A 15609-nucleotide genomic window follows, 5' to 3' on the forward strand; every position below is an offset into this window, starting at 1 on the left:
GTGCTGTTCACGTCATTCTCAGCATCGTGGATGCTCCAGAGTGAATCCACCTTCAGCTCCAATTCCGCAACGCGGTTCGTCAGGAGCTGGAGGCTGATACACTTCCCGCACACGTAATCTTCATGGACACCGGAGGCGTCCCTGATTTCCCACATAGTACAGGAGGAGCATGACACGTGTCCGAGCTCTCCTGCCATGACTTAACCATAACATGAACTCCTCATCACCAACACTCTGTTCCGTCAGAGGGACAAATACAAGGCATCATGGCAACTCCCTCACTCCAAACATTGGCACCTGCTCAACTATGTCATCGTCCGAGCCAGGGATTGCAAGGATGTACGCATCATCCATGCCATGACAGGAGCTGACAACTGCTGGACGAACCGCAGCCTAGTCCAATCCATCATCAACATTAACATAGCCCCAAAGCGGAGGGGACAGTAGAAGCAGTGCCACAAAAAAGCCAAGGCGGGGTACTTAAAGATCCATCTAAGAGAGCCCTATACAGCCAGTGCCTCACAGCTAATCTGGCGTGCCTTGATGACCCTGAGATGCTGAATTCTCACAGCGATTGGTCTGCCCTCTAGGCCTCCATAACCAGCGCCTGCGAAGAGACACTCGGTCACTCAACCAGAAAACACCAGGACTGGTTTGATGCGAATGATCAGGAGATCCAAGAACTAATAGATCGCAAGCGCAGAGCATTTCTGAGCCTCAAGCAACAACCTAACTCTGGAGCAGCAAAGCAACATTACAGGCAGCTCAAGGCTGAGGACCAACAAAAAATCTGGGACCTAAAGAACAGGTGGTGAATGGAAAAAGCACAGGAGATACAACAACTGGCCGACAGCCATGATGTGTGAGGATTCTTCATCGCAGTCAAGGCCACCTACAGTCCAAACTCCCAAGACCCCACCCCACTGCTGGCCAAGAATGGGAAAACACTCATCAAGGACACTGAGGCAGTCAGGGCCCGCTGGAAGGACTCTGCCTTTGACTCGAGTGTTCTCGACTCCATCCCGCAGCATGCGACCCGCCACCACCTCAGTGAAACCCTAACGTTGCACGAGGTAGGAAAAGCCATAAGACAGCTCAAGAACCACAAGGCAATGGGAGCAAATGGAATCCCTGCTGAGGCACTAAAGTATGGCGGAGAGGCACTGTTGGCGCGGATACATGAACTCATCTCTCTCATCTGGAGGGAGGATAGCATGCCGGGAGATCTCAGAGATGCAGTGATCGTGACCATCTTTTAAAAAAGGGGACAAGTCCGACTGCAGCAATTACAGGGGAATCTTCCTGCTATCAGCCACTGAGAAAGTTGATGCTAGAGTCCTCCTCAACCACCTTCTCCCTGTAGCCGAGGAGCTCCTCCCAGAGTCACAGTGCAGATTCCGTCCCCTACGGGGCACAACAGACATAATCTTTGCAGCGCGACAGCTGCAAGAAAAATGCAGGGAGCAGAGCCAGCCCTTATACATGGCCTTCTTCGAACTTACAAAGGCCTTTGACACTTTCAACCGCGAGGGTCTATGGAGCGTCCTCCTCCATTTCAGATGCCCCCAAAAGTTCGTCAACATCCTTCACCTGCTCTACGATGACATGCAGGCCATGATCCTTACCAACAGATCCATTACAGACTCAATCCACACCCGGATCAGGGTCAAACAGGGCTGCGTCATCGCTCCAACCCTTTTCTCAGTCTTCCTCGCTGCCATATTCCACCTCACAAGCTCCCCATTGGAGTGGAACTAAATTACAGAACCAGTGGGAAGCTATTTAACCTTCGCCTCCTCCAGGCTAGGTCCAAGACCACCTCAACCTCTGTCGTCGAGCTACAGTATGCGGACGACGCCCGCGTCTGCGCACATTCAGAGGGTGAACTCCAGGATATAGTCGACGTATTTACTAAGGCATACGAAAGCATGGGCCTTCCGCTAAATATCCGTAAAACAAAGGTCCACCACCAGCCTGTCCTCGCCGCACAGCACTGCCCCCCAGTCATCGAGATCCACGTCGTGGCCCCGGACAACGTGGACCATTTCCCATATCTCAGGAGCCTCTTATCAACAAAAGCAGACATTGATGAGGAGATTCAACACCGCCTCCAATGCGCCAGCCTTTGGCTGCCTGAGGAAAAGAGTGTTCGAAGACCAGGCCCTCAAATCTACCACCAAACTCATGGTCTACAGGGCTGTAGTAATACCCACCCTCCCTGTATGGTTCAGAGGCATGGATCATGTACAGTAGGCACCACAAGTCACTGGAGAAATACCATCAATGTTGACAGCGCAAAATCCTACAAATCCCCTGGGAGGACAGACGCACCAACATTAGCGTCCTCAACCAGGCCAACATCCCCAGCATTGAAGCACTGACCACACTTGATCAGCTCAGCTGGGCAGGCCACGTTGTCTGCATGCCAGACACGAGACTCCCAAAGCAAGCGCTCTACTCGGAACTCCTTCATGGCAAACGAGCTAAGGTGGACAGAGGAAACGTTACAAGGGCACCCTCTAAGCCTCCCTGATAAACATCCCCACCGACATCTTGGAGTCCCTGGCCAAAGACCTCCCTAAGTGGAGGATGTGCATCCAGGAGGACGCTGAGGACCTCGAGACTCATCGCCAAGAGCATGCAGAAATCAAGCGCAGGCAGCGGAAGGAACGTGCGGCAAACCTGTTCCACCCTCCCTTACCCTCAACGACTGTCTGTCCCACCTGTGACAGGGACTGTGGTTCTCGAATTGGACTGTTCAGCCACCTAAGGACTCATTCTAAGAGTGGAAGCAAGACATCCTCGATTCTGAGGGACAGCCTATGATGATGATGATGATGTGTGTAAGTGTCTGTGTGTGTGTGTCTGTGTGTCTGTAAGTGTGTGTGTGTGTTTGTGTGTGTGTGGATGTGTAAGTGTGTGTATAAGTGTGTGTGTGTAATTGTATATGTGTGTGTGTGTTTTTGAGTGTGTGTAAGTGTGTGTGTATGTGTAAGATTGTGTGGAAGTGTCTGTGTGTGTGTAAATGTGTGTGTGTGCGTGTATGTTTGTGCGCATGTATATTGTGAAGTAAGGTTTGTACTTTGCTTCTATCTTGTGGTAATTATTTTTCTGCTGAAGTTCTTATTAAATTACATACATTTAATTCCTACAATAACTCACAGCAATGTTTAAATACATTTAGGATAATGAAACAAACAGGATAGATTACTGTCGTCTTGAATGTAAATGTGTTAACTAATATAGGGTTATTAGTCCTCGGCCTCCTACACTGTTTCAATGAAGCTCAACGCAAGCTCGAGGAACAGCACCTCATCTTTCGTTTATGCACTTTACACCTTCTGGACTCAACATCGAATTCAACAATTTCAGACCGTAACCTCTGCCCATATTTTTTTCCCTATCCTCCTTTTATTTTAACCCCCCCTTTTTTCTCTTTCCCATGGCAGCTGGTGATCATTCCACCATTTACACCCCATCTAAACACATCTTTTGTTTCCTAACTTGTGCCATTACCATCTCATTTTTAGCCATCATCCCTTTTATCTCTTAAATCACTCCTGCCTTCCACCCTATCACAGACCTTCCCTTTTGTTCTTTCCTCCCCTCCTCCTTTCAGTGCCCCTGCACTTCCTTAAGAATCTGTTACATCTCAAACTTTTCCAGTTCAGACAAAGGGTCACAGACCCGAAACTTCAGCTCTGTTTCTCTCTACAGCTGCTGCCTGATCTGCTGAGACTTCCAGCATTTTCTGGTTTTATTTCAGATTCCTGCATCTACAGTATTTTGTTTTTGTGTTAGAGTTAATCTAAGATTTTTCCACTTGCGGAAGAGACCAGAACTAGGGGCCATTAATATGAGATTGTTATTAACAAATCCAATAGGGAACTCAGGGGAAACTTCTTTACCCAGAGAGGGGTTCGAATATGGAACTCGCTACCACAAGGAATAGTTGAGGCAAATATCATAGATGCATTTAAGGGGAAGCTAGTTAACTACATGAGGGAGAAGGGGATAGAGGGATATATTGATGGGTTTGGATGAAGAAGGGAGGGAGGAGAGGGTGTCAAGCATAAAAAGCTGCATGGACTTGTTAGGCCGAATGGCCTGTTTCTGTGCTGTAAATCCTTTGTAATGCCTTTTAACTTTGTAATAATCCAGTGACAGTCTTTACCTGTTGCTTCAGTCTTGCTGGATGATGTTATAGAGTATGTGCTCTGGACAGTAGATGTAACAGAGAAAGATGTTGGCTTCTCAGCTGCACTTGTGTTAACTGCAAGGAAAAATCAAGAAAATATAGCTACAATATAACTAAAAACTACAATGACAAACATGGGATAGATAATAATTTCTGAGAAATGAATTGTCCCTTGTATCACAAATTTACTGTTTGTGAAATACAATCTCATCTTTAATTTTGTGGAATTACAATGGCAGAGTACAAACCTCCACCCAAATGCGATTTGTGCTTTTTTTAAAATTAACATGAAAGATGGTACAGTATTCTGAAAATAATGTCACGTTTCACAGCTAAAGAATCCGCAGTATTCCAGTCGCCTTTTCAACATTTTTACAACTGTTCTGAGGGCAAATTTTATAACCGACGGACGCTGCCTCTTTCCATTCCTACTTGTTCTCAGTTAGTGCTGCCATTCTTTTACATCCCCCACCCCAAAGCTCCACTCCAGATTTCCCCCCCTCCCCCACCTTCTCAGTCCTTCCACCCAAAGTCCCAGTCCCAGTTTCTGCCCCTTCCCTCTCCCTTTCCCATCAGTTTCTCTCTACCCTCTCCTCTTCATTGCCATCCATTCCCCTTTACACTCCCATCCATGCCCCCTTGCACTGCTATCTCTTCCTCTCTTTCACTGCCATCAATTTTCTTGCCTTCCACTGCAATCCATTCTCCCTTTCATTAACAGTCTTGCTCCCCTTCACTGGCATCAATCCCATCCCCTCCCCCTATTTTATTGTCATCTATTTCCTTTTTTGCACTGCCGCTCATTTTTTCCTGCATTTAGCATGTATCTAACTTCTGTGTCTACAGCAGTGGGACAGATCCCTATGGTGGAGCAATAGAAGAAGGTCACACAGTAGTCCAGAATTACAAGAGCACATGTTGCAAGCTGGCATGTAGAATTGGAAGAAGTTGCAGAGGTAGGGTGGAGACAGAGGTTGAGGCTAATTTTCTACATGGGAATTTTGAGGTCAAAGCATTGGGGAATTGGGGGCCACTAGAGGTCAGTGAGGAGATACCTGCCTTCACCTATTCCATTCCAACCTGCACCAATGTAGCTAGCACATTCCTTGCAATGACTTTGTATTCTGTGACTACATGGTTACCTGTGGCATTGCCCAAGATTTGAACCATGGTCCTTTTCTATTCCTTATACACATGCTGCCTCTCAAACCCATGACATGACTGCTTGCGCTCAATTTCCTCAACAACCAGCGAAATTTCTGTCCTTGGCATAACTATGTCCAAATTCACTCTATTATCATGCCACCGAAAATACACGCGCACAAACACACACACACATACACTTATGCACACACAAGTTATATTGGTTATTTACACTGCACAAAAGTAGAGTCTAGATCTATGGCACAGCAATATTTTAATGCATTTTCAGGTTATACCTATTGTTTCATTCTTCACAGGGGTTGTTATTTCAGGTGTGGCGTTTTCATTTCTTGCAGATGGTGTAATGGTGAAAGTGTCTGCCACTGAAGAACTATATGACACTACAAACGAAAAGCATTTTTAATTATGATAAACACATCAGGAGCTAGAAACACTTATTAACAAATAGTAAAGTAATAATTGTAGTTTTTCCTTCAATTTATATTTTTGAGACAAAATTGACTACACAGCAAGATGAGGAATGGAAAATATTTAAATTTATACTCAGTGTTAGCATCAAGTAGTATCTTTGCATCAGGACTAGAGGGGTAATTCTATGATCCTGTGTTCCTTGCGGGTAGAATGCTTGCAGGGAGTGTAGGCCAGAGACAGGTCTGCAACATTGCATTTCTAAGTCTCTGATCCACACAGGACTACAAAATTACTGCTTAGTTGCAGAGTAAAGCTCCTTGTAATTTGTATCAACAAATTGCTTCAATCCCTATGTCAGCATCAGTGAATCTTAGGAGGTGGGTGGGGTGGATTGACCCATCCACCTCCACGGAGGTGTGTGGGGGGCCTGACCCATCCATCTCCATGGCACGAACCTGGTATTGCAGTACTTCCAGGAACGGTGCAGTGGCTCTAGGCCTTTTGGCTAAGAGCATTGGCGCAGAGTGATCCTTGATGTGTGCAAGGTGACCTCTGGCATTTGTGATTTGACAAAGAATTGGAAAGATTGGCAACGAAAAATTTAAAAAAAATTTTTTTTTTTAAATCAGTGAATCTTTCCTTTTTCGCACCAGTGACTGCCTAAAATATTAAAAATCTGCACTTCAAAACAACTGTTACACCAACTCAATAATAACGTTATAATACGATATTTATTCCATTAATTCATACACTTGAGCATTCTTAAGATAAATTCTTATTTGCCAGAAAAAGTATTAAAAGTCAACTGTGCAATAAAACTTCTCCAGATTTAGAGATGTGATTACCAATTAACCCCAAACTGGTTCCTAAAATTCTTTGTTGCTTTACAGACTTTTACTTTGTGAATTAAGCCACTGTTTTACTTTTCCCAACATGAGAAGCCAATGTAATGTAAACTAGCATACCTGTGTGCACATTTTTGATTGTACTTGAATTCTATGTGCTAAAATCACGAGATGCTGTACAAGTCATAAAAAGATACAGTTTGTTATTGATTTGTTCATGTCCTGTGGTGGGCTGTTCATTTGCATTAGTCTCTTTCCCCCTGTTTTTGTCACTTTATATTCAGGAGCCATTTTTCTCTGTGTCTGTCTCTGTATTTCCATCATTCATTGTGTTAATACAGGTACACTTTAGCTCTAGGTAATCGCAAAGTCTGCTCGTGAGATGGCACGAGGGACCAAAACTTTCTGTTGAATTTGCATTATGGTAATATTTATCAGTCGACCTTTTTTGTTATTTGTAATTTTTGTTCCTTACTCTTTACATAGTACCCCTTCAGGTTGTCACCATTACCAGTTGTTGCTCTATGTTCTTTTTTCATTTTTTTTGTTACTCATTCACAGGATGTGGACGTCGCTGGCAAGGCCAGCATTTATTGCCCATCCCTAATTGCCCTTGAGAATGTGATGGTGAGCTGCTGCAGTCTGTGTGGCGAAGGTACTCCCCACAGTGACTTTGTTGCATCAGATAACTTCAGAGATTTGGCCGGACCAGGTAAGGATGGCAGATTTCCTTCCCTAAACAACATTAGTGAACCAAATGACAATCCGGTAGTTTCATAGGGCTAGATTTTCCATTTATTTGCATGCTTAACGCCTACTTAATTCTCATTTTACCACTGAAATTATGTATAACACCCATATATCACCCATTTAGCCACAAAATGGAAACTGATGAGCATTTTTCGGAAACTTATCGGCAAGCATTACTTTCCCCATGTGCGTAATGGCGGGAAAAAAATAATACCTTCCGCCCACTTTTTTTGGGCAGAATCATCAGAATGGGCGAAATCAACGGTCATAATATCGCCCAGGGTTAATTTCTGCACTGATTTAATGCCGAGATTCAATAATACCGCCCGACCACTTTTTTTGGTCATAAAGAGCATATTTACTGAAACTAGCGGCCATGAGATCGCCCAGCCTCACTTTCACCACCTCGCACACATATCGCCCCAAAAAAGTGGATATTAATCGGAACTAATCACAGCGTTATGGACGCCATGTTCTACATCACATGTCGCATCCTTTAAAAGGCTGCTGTGCTTCAACCTCGGGGGAGTTCGGATGTACTCTGCAGGTCGTTGGAGTTGATGTGAACTTCTGTACAAACATCTTGACCATACTGTGACCGATTGGAATTGAATAGGTGTCTTCGTCGGGACATTCATTGTTTGTGACCAATCGGTGGAAAACACAGAGCTACTGCAATGGGGCCTGTCCTTTCTCGCCCTCTATTGATGACCAATTAAATGCAGCAGACTCGAGATCGCCGAAGGTACGCTCCACAGCATTATGTGCCCAATGTAAGATGTGCCAGACTGATGAGGAGGACCAGACGTTATACCCCCCGCAAGTACAGGGAGATGCAGTCTTACCTCGACTTGTCCGACACCGCCTGCTTTCAGAGACTACGCTTCCACAAAGTGATTATCACTGAGGTATGCCAGCTGATCAGAGGAGATCTGCAGCCTGCCAGCATCATAGGTACTGTACTGTCTGTCGAGGTCAAAGTCACCACGGTACTGCCATTCTACGGCGCGGGTTCTTTTCAGGCCACATCTGGCGACATTTGTGGATTTTCTCAGCATGCCACATATTGCTGCATTAGACAGGTCACTGAAGCCCTGCATGCATGCAGGAGGGACTTGATCAGCTTCCCTATGACCAGGGAGGCACAAAGTGAGAGGGCTCTAGGATTCTCCAGAATTGTAAACTTCCCCAAAGTGCAGGGAGCAATAGACTGTGCACACATCGCGATGCGGGCACCTTTTCAGGATGCAGACATTTTCACAAACCGCAAGGGATTCCACTCCCTGAATGTCCAACTGGTTGTTGACCCCCAGCAAATTATAATGGCAGTGAATGCTTAATTTCCGGGCAGCATCCTGCGTGAGAGCACTGTATCTGACTTGTTTAACAATCAGCCACAAGGTCAATGCTGGATGCTTGGTGACAAAGGATATGGCCTCGCCACCTGGCTGATGACCCCCCTGCATGACACCCACACTGAAGCCAAGAGGCGATACAACGAGAGTCACAGAGCAACTCGCAATATCGTGGAGAAAACCATTGGAGTGTTTAAGCAGCACTTTAGATGCCTGGACCACTCAGGAGGCGACCTCCAATACCACCCTGAGCAGGTAGCTCAATTCGTGGTGGTGTGCTCCATGCTGCACAACTTGGCTATCATGAGGGGACAAGAATTGCTTGATGAGTCTGACAGTCCACCTCACCAGAGAGAGGAAGAGGAGGACGAGAAGGTGGACGCTGACATTGGCCCACATGTCTGGCTGACACTGAAGCCATGCCCCGCCTCCCTGTAGACCGTATGAAAGGGCCTGTGGTGGCACGATAGCTATAAGAGCCTTACATCAGGAGCTCATCAATGATCGCTTTGCCTGAAAGAACGTTGGTGTTATTTACAAGGCTGACACACTGCTGGGTGTGCAGGTGATACATCAATGGTGGGCATCACCTTGGTGACAGTTAAATTTAAGTTGATTAAAGTTAAGTGTCATTATACCCTTTGATGTTAAGGAATCACCAGCATGTAAAAGTGCAGCTATCTGAGCCAATGCGCAACAAGGTTTTGTTAAATAAAAAATATTTAAATGGAACATTTGTCTGAAATCATCAGTATTTCTGTAAAAACCAACCCTTCTCCTCCCCACCTCTACCCCTTCCCCTTCTGATTCCAAGCCGCCTGGCCAAGGCGCTCCTCAGGCGATGCGGGGGGGGGTGTGGGGGGGGGGGGTGTGGGGGGGGGGATGACGGCCATAATGCTGCTTGGACGGATACAGGAGAGGATGGTCCTGAGGTGGGAACATGCTCCAAGCCAGAAGCAAGATGTTGCTGCTGGCTCTCATGTGTGGTTGGCAATGGGGGTGCGGCACCTTGGAGCGCAACAACCAGCTTGCCGCTCTCTGGGACCACTGGGAGCCCTCTGCCATCAGTGTTCCTCGCTACCAACACCAGGGCCCCACCATCCCTTCCATGTTATATCTTATTTGTTGGACAAAAACTCAGTGCCAACTATGTTTTTGGTGCTAGTAGGCTTTTTGCTGCTGCTGAATCTCCCTCATGCCTCCCACAACAGCCAGACAAGCACACACCACAGCCACACATGCCTTCAGTCCCTCTCAGCTCCCTCTCTCTCTGTCTCCTCTTCTGCACATGTCATGATGACCCTTAACCTCCTGAATCGCAGGAATTGAGCATTGCTATGCCGTTGCTAAGGACGGCGACACTTTATGGCAGAAGGTCAGCGAGATTTAATGCTACCACCCATTTCATATCGCTCGTGGTAACGCCCATTTTCAATAATGGAGACTAGGTGCTTTGAGAATGGGCGAGAAGCCGGCGATCTGAAAACTTTTTTACCGCCCACGCCGGAAATACCGCCCATTTTTGGGCGATAAGCACAAAAGTGGAAAATCTAACCCTAAGTCACCATTACTATTTTTTTAAAATTCCAGATTTATTTAATTAACTGAATTTAAAATGGGATTTGAACTCTCATCTCCAGGTCATTAGTGCAGGCCTCTGGATTGCTAATCCATTAACGTAACCACTATGCTACCATTCCGGACTGGAAGGATATGATTAGGATGAGGGCTTCTCTGTATTTGCTATCTCCGCTGCATGATGGCACATTGCTGCAGGAGTTGCACTTTTGCAAAGCTGGACTCGTCTGAACAACTTTTTTTTTTGGCCGTGGGTCAGACCAGGATTAGTGACATTTGAAAGGTTAGCTGAATCTTGAATGTTTGCTAAACTGGCGCTCAAACTGGCGCTTAAACTTTGCCTGGCAGTCTAACTGACCTTAAGGCAATTGGCTTGTATTATTCCAAATCAGTGAATTATTATGTAGAAAGTTAAAATGTAATAATACTATTACCTTCACTTGCAGTTACAGTAGATTGTCGGATCCCTGCATCTTTTGAAGTTGTCTTTCCACTTGTCACTGATGAATTTGGATGGTTTGTTGTGACAGTTCCAGTCTCTCCTTTGTTTGTTGTTCCTGGATCATAACATGCATAGAACAGTTTAACATAGAAACATAGAAACATAGAAAATAGATGCAGGAGTAGACCATTCGGCCCTGCAAGCCTGCACCGCCATTCAATGAGTTCATGGCTGAACATGCACTTTCAGTACCCCATTCCTGCTTTCTCGCCATACCCCTTGATCCCCCTAGTAGTAAGGACTCCTTTTTGAATATATTTAGTGAATTGGCCTCAACAACTTTCTGTGGTAGAGAATTCCACAGGTTCATCACTCTCTGGGTGAAGAAATTTCTCCTCATCTTGGTCCTAAATGGCTTACCCCTTATCCTTAGACTGTGACCCCTGGTTCTGGACTTACCCAGCATTGGGAACATTCTTCCTGCATCTAACTATTCTAAACCCGTCAGAATTTTAAACGTTTCTATGAGATCCCCTCTCATTCTTCTGAACTGCAGTGAATACAAGCCCAGTTGATCCAGTCTTTCTTGATAGATCAGTCCCGCCATCCCAGGAATCAGTATGGTGAACCTTCGCTGCATTCCCTCAATAGCAAGAATGTCCTTCCTCAAGTTAGGAGACCAAAACTGTACACAATACTCTAGGTGTGGCCTCAGCAAGGCCCTGTACAACTGTAGCAACACCTCCCTGCCCCTGTACTCAAATCCCCTCGCTATGAAGGCCAACATGCCATTTGCTTTCTTAACCGCCTGCTGTACCTGCATGCCAACCTTCAATGACTGATGTACCATGACACCCAGGTCCCATTGCACCTCCCCTTTTCCTAATCTGTCATTATTCAGATAATAGTCTGTCTCTCTGTTTTTACCACCAAAGTGGATAACCTCACATTTATCCACATTATACTTCATCTGCCATGCATTTTCCCATTTACCTAACCTATCCAAGTCACTCTGCAGCCTCATAGCATCCTCCTCGCAGCTCACACTGCCACCCAACTTAGTGTCATCCGCAAATTTGGAGCTACTACATTTTATCCCCTCGTCTAAATCATTAATGTACAATGTAAACAGCTGGGGCCCCAGCACAGAACCTTGCGGTACCCCACTAGTCACTGCCTGCCATTCTGAAATGTACCCATTTACCCCTACTCTTTGCTTCCTGTCTGCCAACTAGTTCTCAATCCACGTCAGCACACTATCCCCAATCCCATGTGCTTTAACTTTGCACATTAATCTCTTGTGTGGGACCTTGTCGAAAGCCTTCTGAAAGTCCAAATATACCACATCAACTGGTTCTCCCTTATCCACTCGACTGGAAACATCCTCAAAAAATTCCAGAAGATTTGTCAAGCATGATTTCCCTTTCACAAATCCATGCTGACTTGGACCTATCATGTCACCTCTTTCCAAATGCGCTGCTATGACATCCTTAATAATTGATTCCATCATTTTACCGACTACCGATGTCAGGCTGACCGGTCTATAATTCCCTGTTTTCTCTCTCCCTCCTTTTTTAAAAAGTGGCTACCCTCCACTCCATAGGAACTGATCCAAAGTCTATGGAATGTTGGAAAATCACTGTCAATGCATCCGCTATTTCCAAGGCCACCTCCTTAAATATTCTGGGATGCAGACCATCAGGCCCTGGGGATTTATCGGCCTTCAAACCCATCAATTTCCCCAACACAATTTCCCGACTAATAAGGATTTCCCTCAGTTCCTCCTTCTTACTAAACCCTCTGACCCCTTTTATATCCGGAAGGTTGTTTGTGTCCTCCTTAGTGAATACCGAACCAATGTACTTGTTCAATTGGTCTGCCATTTCTTTGTTCCCCGTTATGACTTCCCCTGATTCTGACTGCAGGGGACCTATGTTTGTCTTTGCTAACCTTTTTCTCTTCACATATCTATAGAAGCTTTTGCAGTCTGTTTTAATGTTCCCTGCAAGCTTCCTCTCGTACTCTATTTTCCCTGCCCTAATCAAATCCTTTGTCCTCCTCTGCTGAGTTCTAAATTTCTCCCAGTCCCCGGGTTCGTTGTTATTTGTGGCCAATTTGTATGCCACTTCCTTGGCTTTAATACTATCCCTGATTTCCCTTGATAGCCACGGTTGAGCCACCTTCCCTTTTTTTATTTTTACGCCAGACAGGGATGTACAATTGTTGTAGTTCATCCATGCGGTCTCTAAATGTCTGCCATTGCTCATCCACAGTCAACCCCTTAAGTATCATTCGCCAATCTATCCTAGCCAATTCACGCCTCATACCTTCAAAGTTACCCTTCTTTAAGTTCTGGACCATTGTCTCTGAATTAACTGTTTCATTCTCCATCCTAATGTAGAATTCCACCATATTATGGTCACTCTTCCCCAAGGGGCCTCACACAACGAGATTGCTAATTAATCCTCTCTCATTACACAACACCCAGTCTAACATGACCTCCCCCCTAGTTGGTTCCTCGACATATTGGTCTAGAAAACCATCCCTTATGCACTCCAGGAAATCCTCCTCCACCGTATTGCTTCCAGTTTAGTTAGCCCAATGTATATGCATATTAAAGTCACCCATGATAACTGCTGCACCTTTATTGAATGCACCCCTAATTTCCTGTTTGATGCCCTCCCCAACATCACTACTACTGTTTGGAGGTCTGTACACAACTCCCACTAGCGTTTTTTGCCCTTTGATGTTAATGATCAGCTTTATTGCTGCTACACTCATCATTTTCAAATCTGAGGTCTATCAGAACTATAATGCCAGGTATCAAACGCGAGTGAAGTGCTGTTGGCTGCCACTTGTGTACAGGACAACTGTTCAATGTTGGGAGAAGGGGTTTGAACACAGTGGGGGGACATGGGGTAAGAGGGACACAGGGGTGAATGGGCATGCAGACAGCCAAGAAAGAAACAAAATATTAACTGTCCATCCAAAACCTTAACCAATCCTTTCTCTTTCACATGATGATGGGCCTGCAATGTTTTTCCAGTATTTTCTTTTCTTGCTGAAATACTCAGCCAAGTTGTTCCAATGTCAATCGTAATGTATACTTTACAGACTATTGGAAATAAGAAGTGTGTAATTTATTGTGCCACTTTATCTTAGGGATAATATTTTCAGAAATAAAATACTCAAATTTAAGGTACACCAATCCTCGGGACCTGATGGTTTACATCCAGAATCTCGAGGGAAGATAGGAATGAAATAGTGGAAAGGAAAATTGTGCCAGTACTGAAGATGGAAAATGTGACTCTCCTCTTTAAAAAAAGAAGACAGAAATAAGTAAGGTAATCATAGAATAAATAGCCTTGCTTCAGTTTTATCTGAATTACTAGAATTAATAATATAACATCATTACCAAGCACTTGGAGAATTAATCAGGGCCAGTCAGCATGGCTTTCTAAATGGCAGGTCATGCTTAATTAACCTTATAAGATTCTTTGAAATAATAACAAAGAATAGATAAATGAATTGCAATGGTGATGTTGATATAGATTTTCAAATTACATTTGATAAGGTACCATATAAGAGACTTTTACACATTGAATTAAGGGGAATGTAGCATTATGTGCACAGATTGTTGGAGAGCACAAAGCAAAGGATAAAGGTCAGAGGAAGTTTCTTGGGCTGGAAGACTGGAAAGTTGTATCTAGTGATGATCTACGGTGGTCTCTTTTGGGGCTGCTGGACATAAATGAATGATCATAACTTAGGAACTGAGGAAACAATATTGAAATTGGCTGATGACACCAAATTTGAGTAGGGATAAGGCAAACTGTGACGAGGATTAGGAAAGACTGCATAGGTGGGCAGATAAATGGCAGATGCAGTTCAATGCACGGAGATGTTGGAAACAAGAATATAAACAAGAAGTAAACCTTGCTTAAATAATATTTTAAATAGAGTAGAAGGCCAGAGAGTCCTTGGTATGCAGAACACAGATTATCAAAGATAGCAGCATACATAGATAAGGCTATACAAAAGGAAATGGGAATCCTCGGCTTCGTAATTAGAGGCAAAGAACACAAAAGTGGAGAGGTAGTATTGAACCTGCATCAGATTTTAGTTAGGGCACAGCTGGATTGCACTGTATAAAATTTTGGACAATCTATTATTTGAAGAATCAAAAAGCAATAGAAATGCTGCATATATGTTCACTCGGATGTTACCAGGCATGAGATTGTTTCTGTTTGTTTGTGAGAGAGTAGTGAGAGGACATAAATTTAAGAGTATTGCAAAAATAATTAAGTGATGTTAGAAAAAATCCATACCCGTTAGAATTTGTGACTCTTTGCTACAAAGCTGTTCCACTTTCTAATCAAGCTGTGGTTGTTAATGTTGAATTGTTTACAATCGGAACTGGAAATAACCACTAAATAAAATCATTGAAAATCAATTACTTAAGAAGAATTAGCGATACAGAGTGTCATTCATTTTATTAATCTCACCATATTTGACCGACTAGTGCAAACAGTAGAGTGTAACAAATACCTGTTGGGGTTATTGGATTTGTTTGAATAGTCGTCACAGAATTTGTACCTGAAACAGAAAATGAAGCAAAATGTCATGAGTTATTTTACTAACAGAAGTTCCTCAGGGCAGTCCTAGGCCCAACCATCTTCACCTGCTTCATCAATGACCTGCCCTCCATCATAAGGTCAGAAGTGGGGATGTTTGCTGATGATTGCAGTGTTCAGTACCATTCGTGACTCCTCAGATAATGAAACAGTCCATGCCCGCATGCATCAAGACATGAAAGACATTCAGGCTTGGGCTTATAAGTAACAAGTAACATTCATGCCACAATCG

General features: G+C 44.4%; 1 protein-coding gene across 2 annotated transcripts in view; it reads right to left on the bottom strand.

Annotated features, from left to right (window-relative positions):
- The window catches only part of LOC139263030 (endothelial cell-specific chemotaxis regulator-like), a 76975-nt gene that overhangs the window by 17698 nt on the left and 43668 nt on the right, over positions 1–15609 (bottom strand). For both annotated transcript variants that reach the window (XM_070878493.1, XM_070878494.1), the window contains exons 2-5: positions 15292–15339; positions 10736–10858; positions 5638–5742; positions 4175–4273 (exon numbers count right to left, since the gene is read on the bottom strand). In XM_070878493.1, coding sequence (XP_070734594.1) covers positions 4175–4273; positions 5638–5742; positions 10736–10858; positions 15292–15339 — 375 coding nt within the window. The remainder of the gene's footprint in view (positions 1–4174; positions 4274–5637; positions 5743–10735; positions 10859–15291; positions 15340–15609) is intronic.

The sequence above is a fragment of the Pristiophorus japonicus genome, chromosome 4, assembly GCF_044704955.1.
Source record: "Pristiophorus japonicus isolate sPriJap1 chromosome 4, sPriJap1.hap1, whole genome shotgun sequence".
Lineage (NCBI taxonomy): Eukaryota > Metazoa > Chordata > Chondrichthyes > Pristiophoridae > Pristiophorus > Pristiophorus japonicus.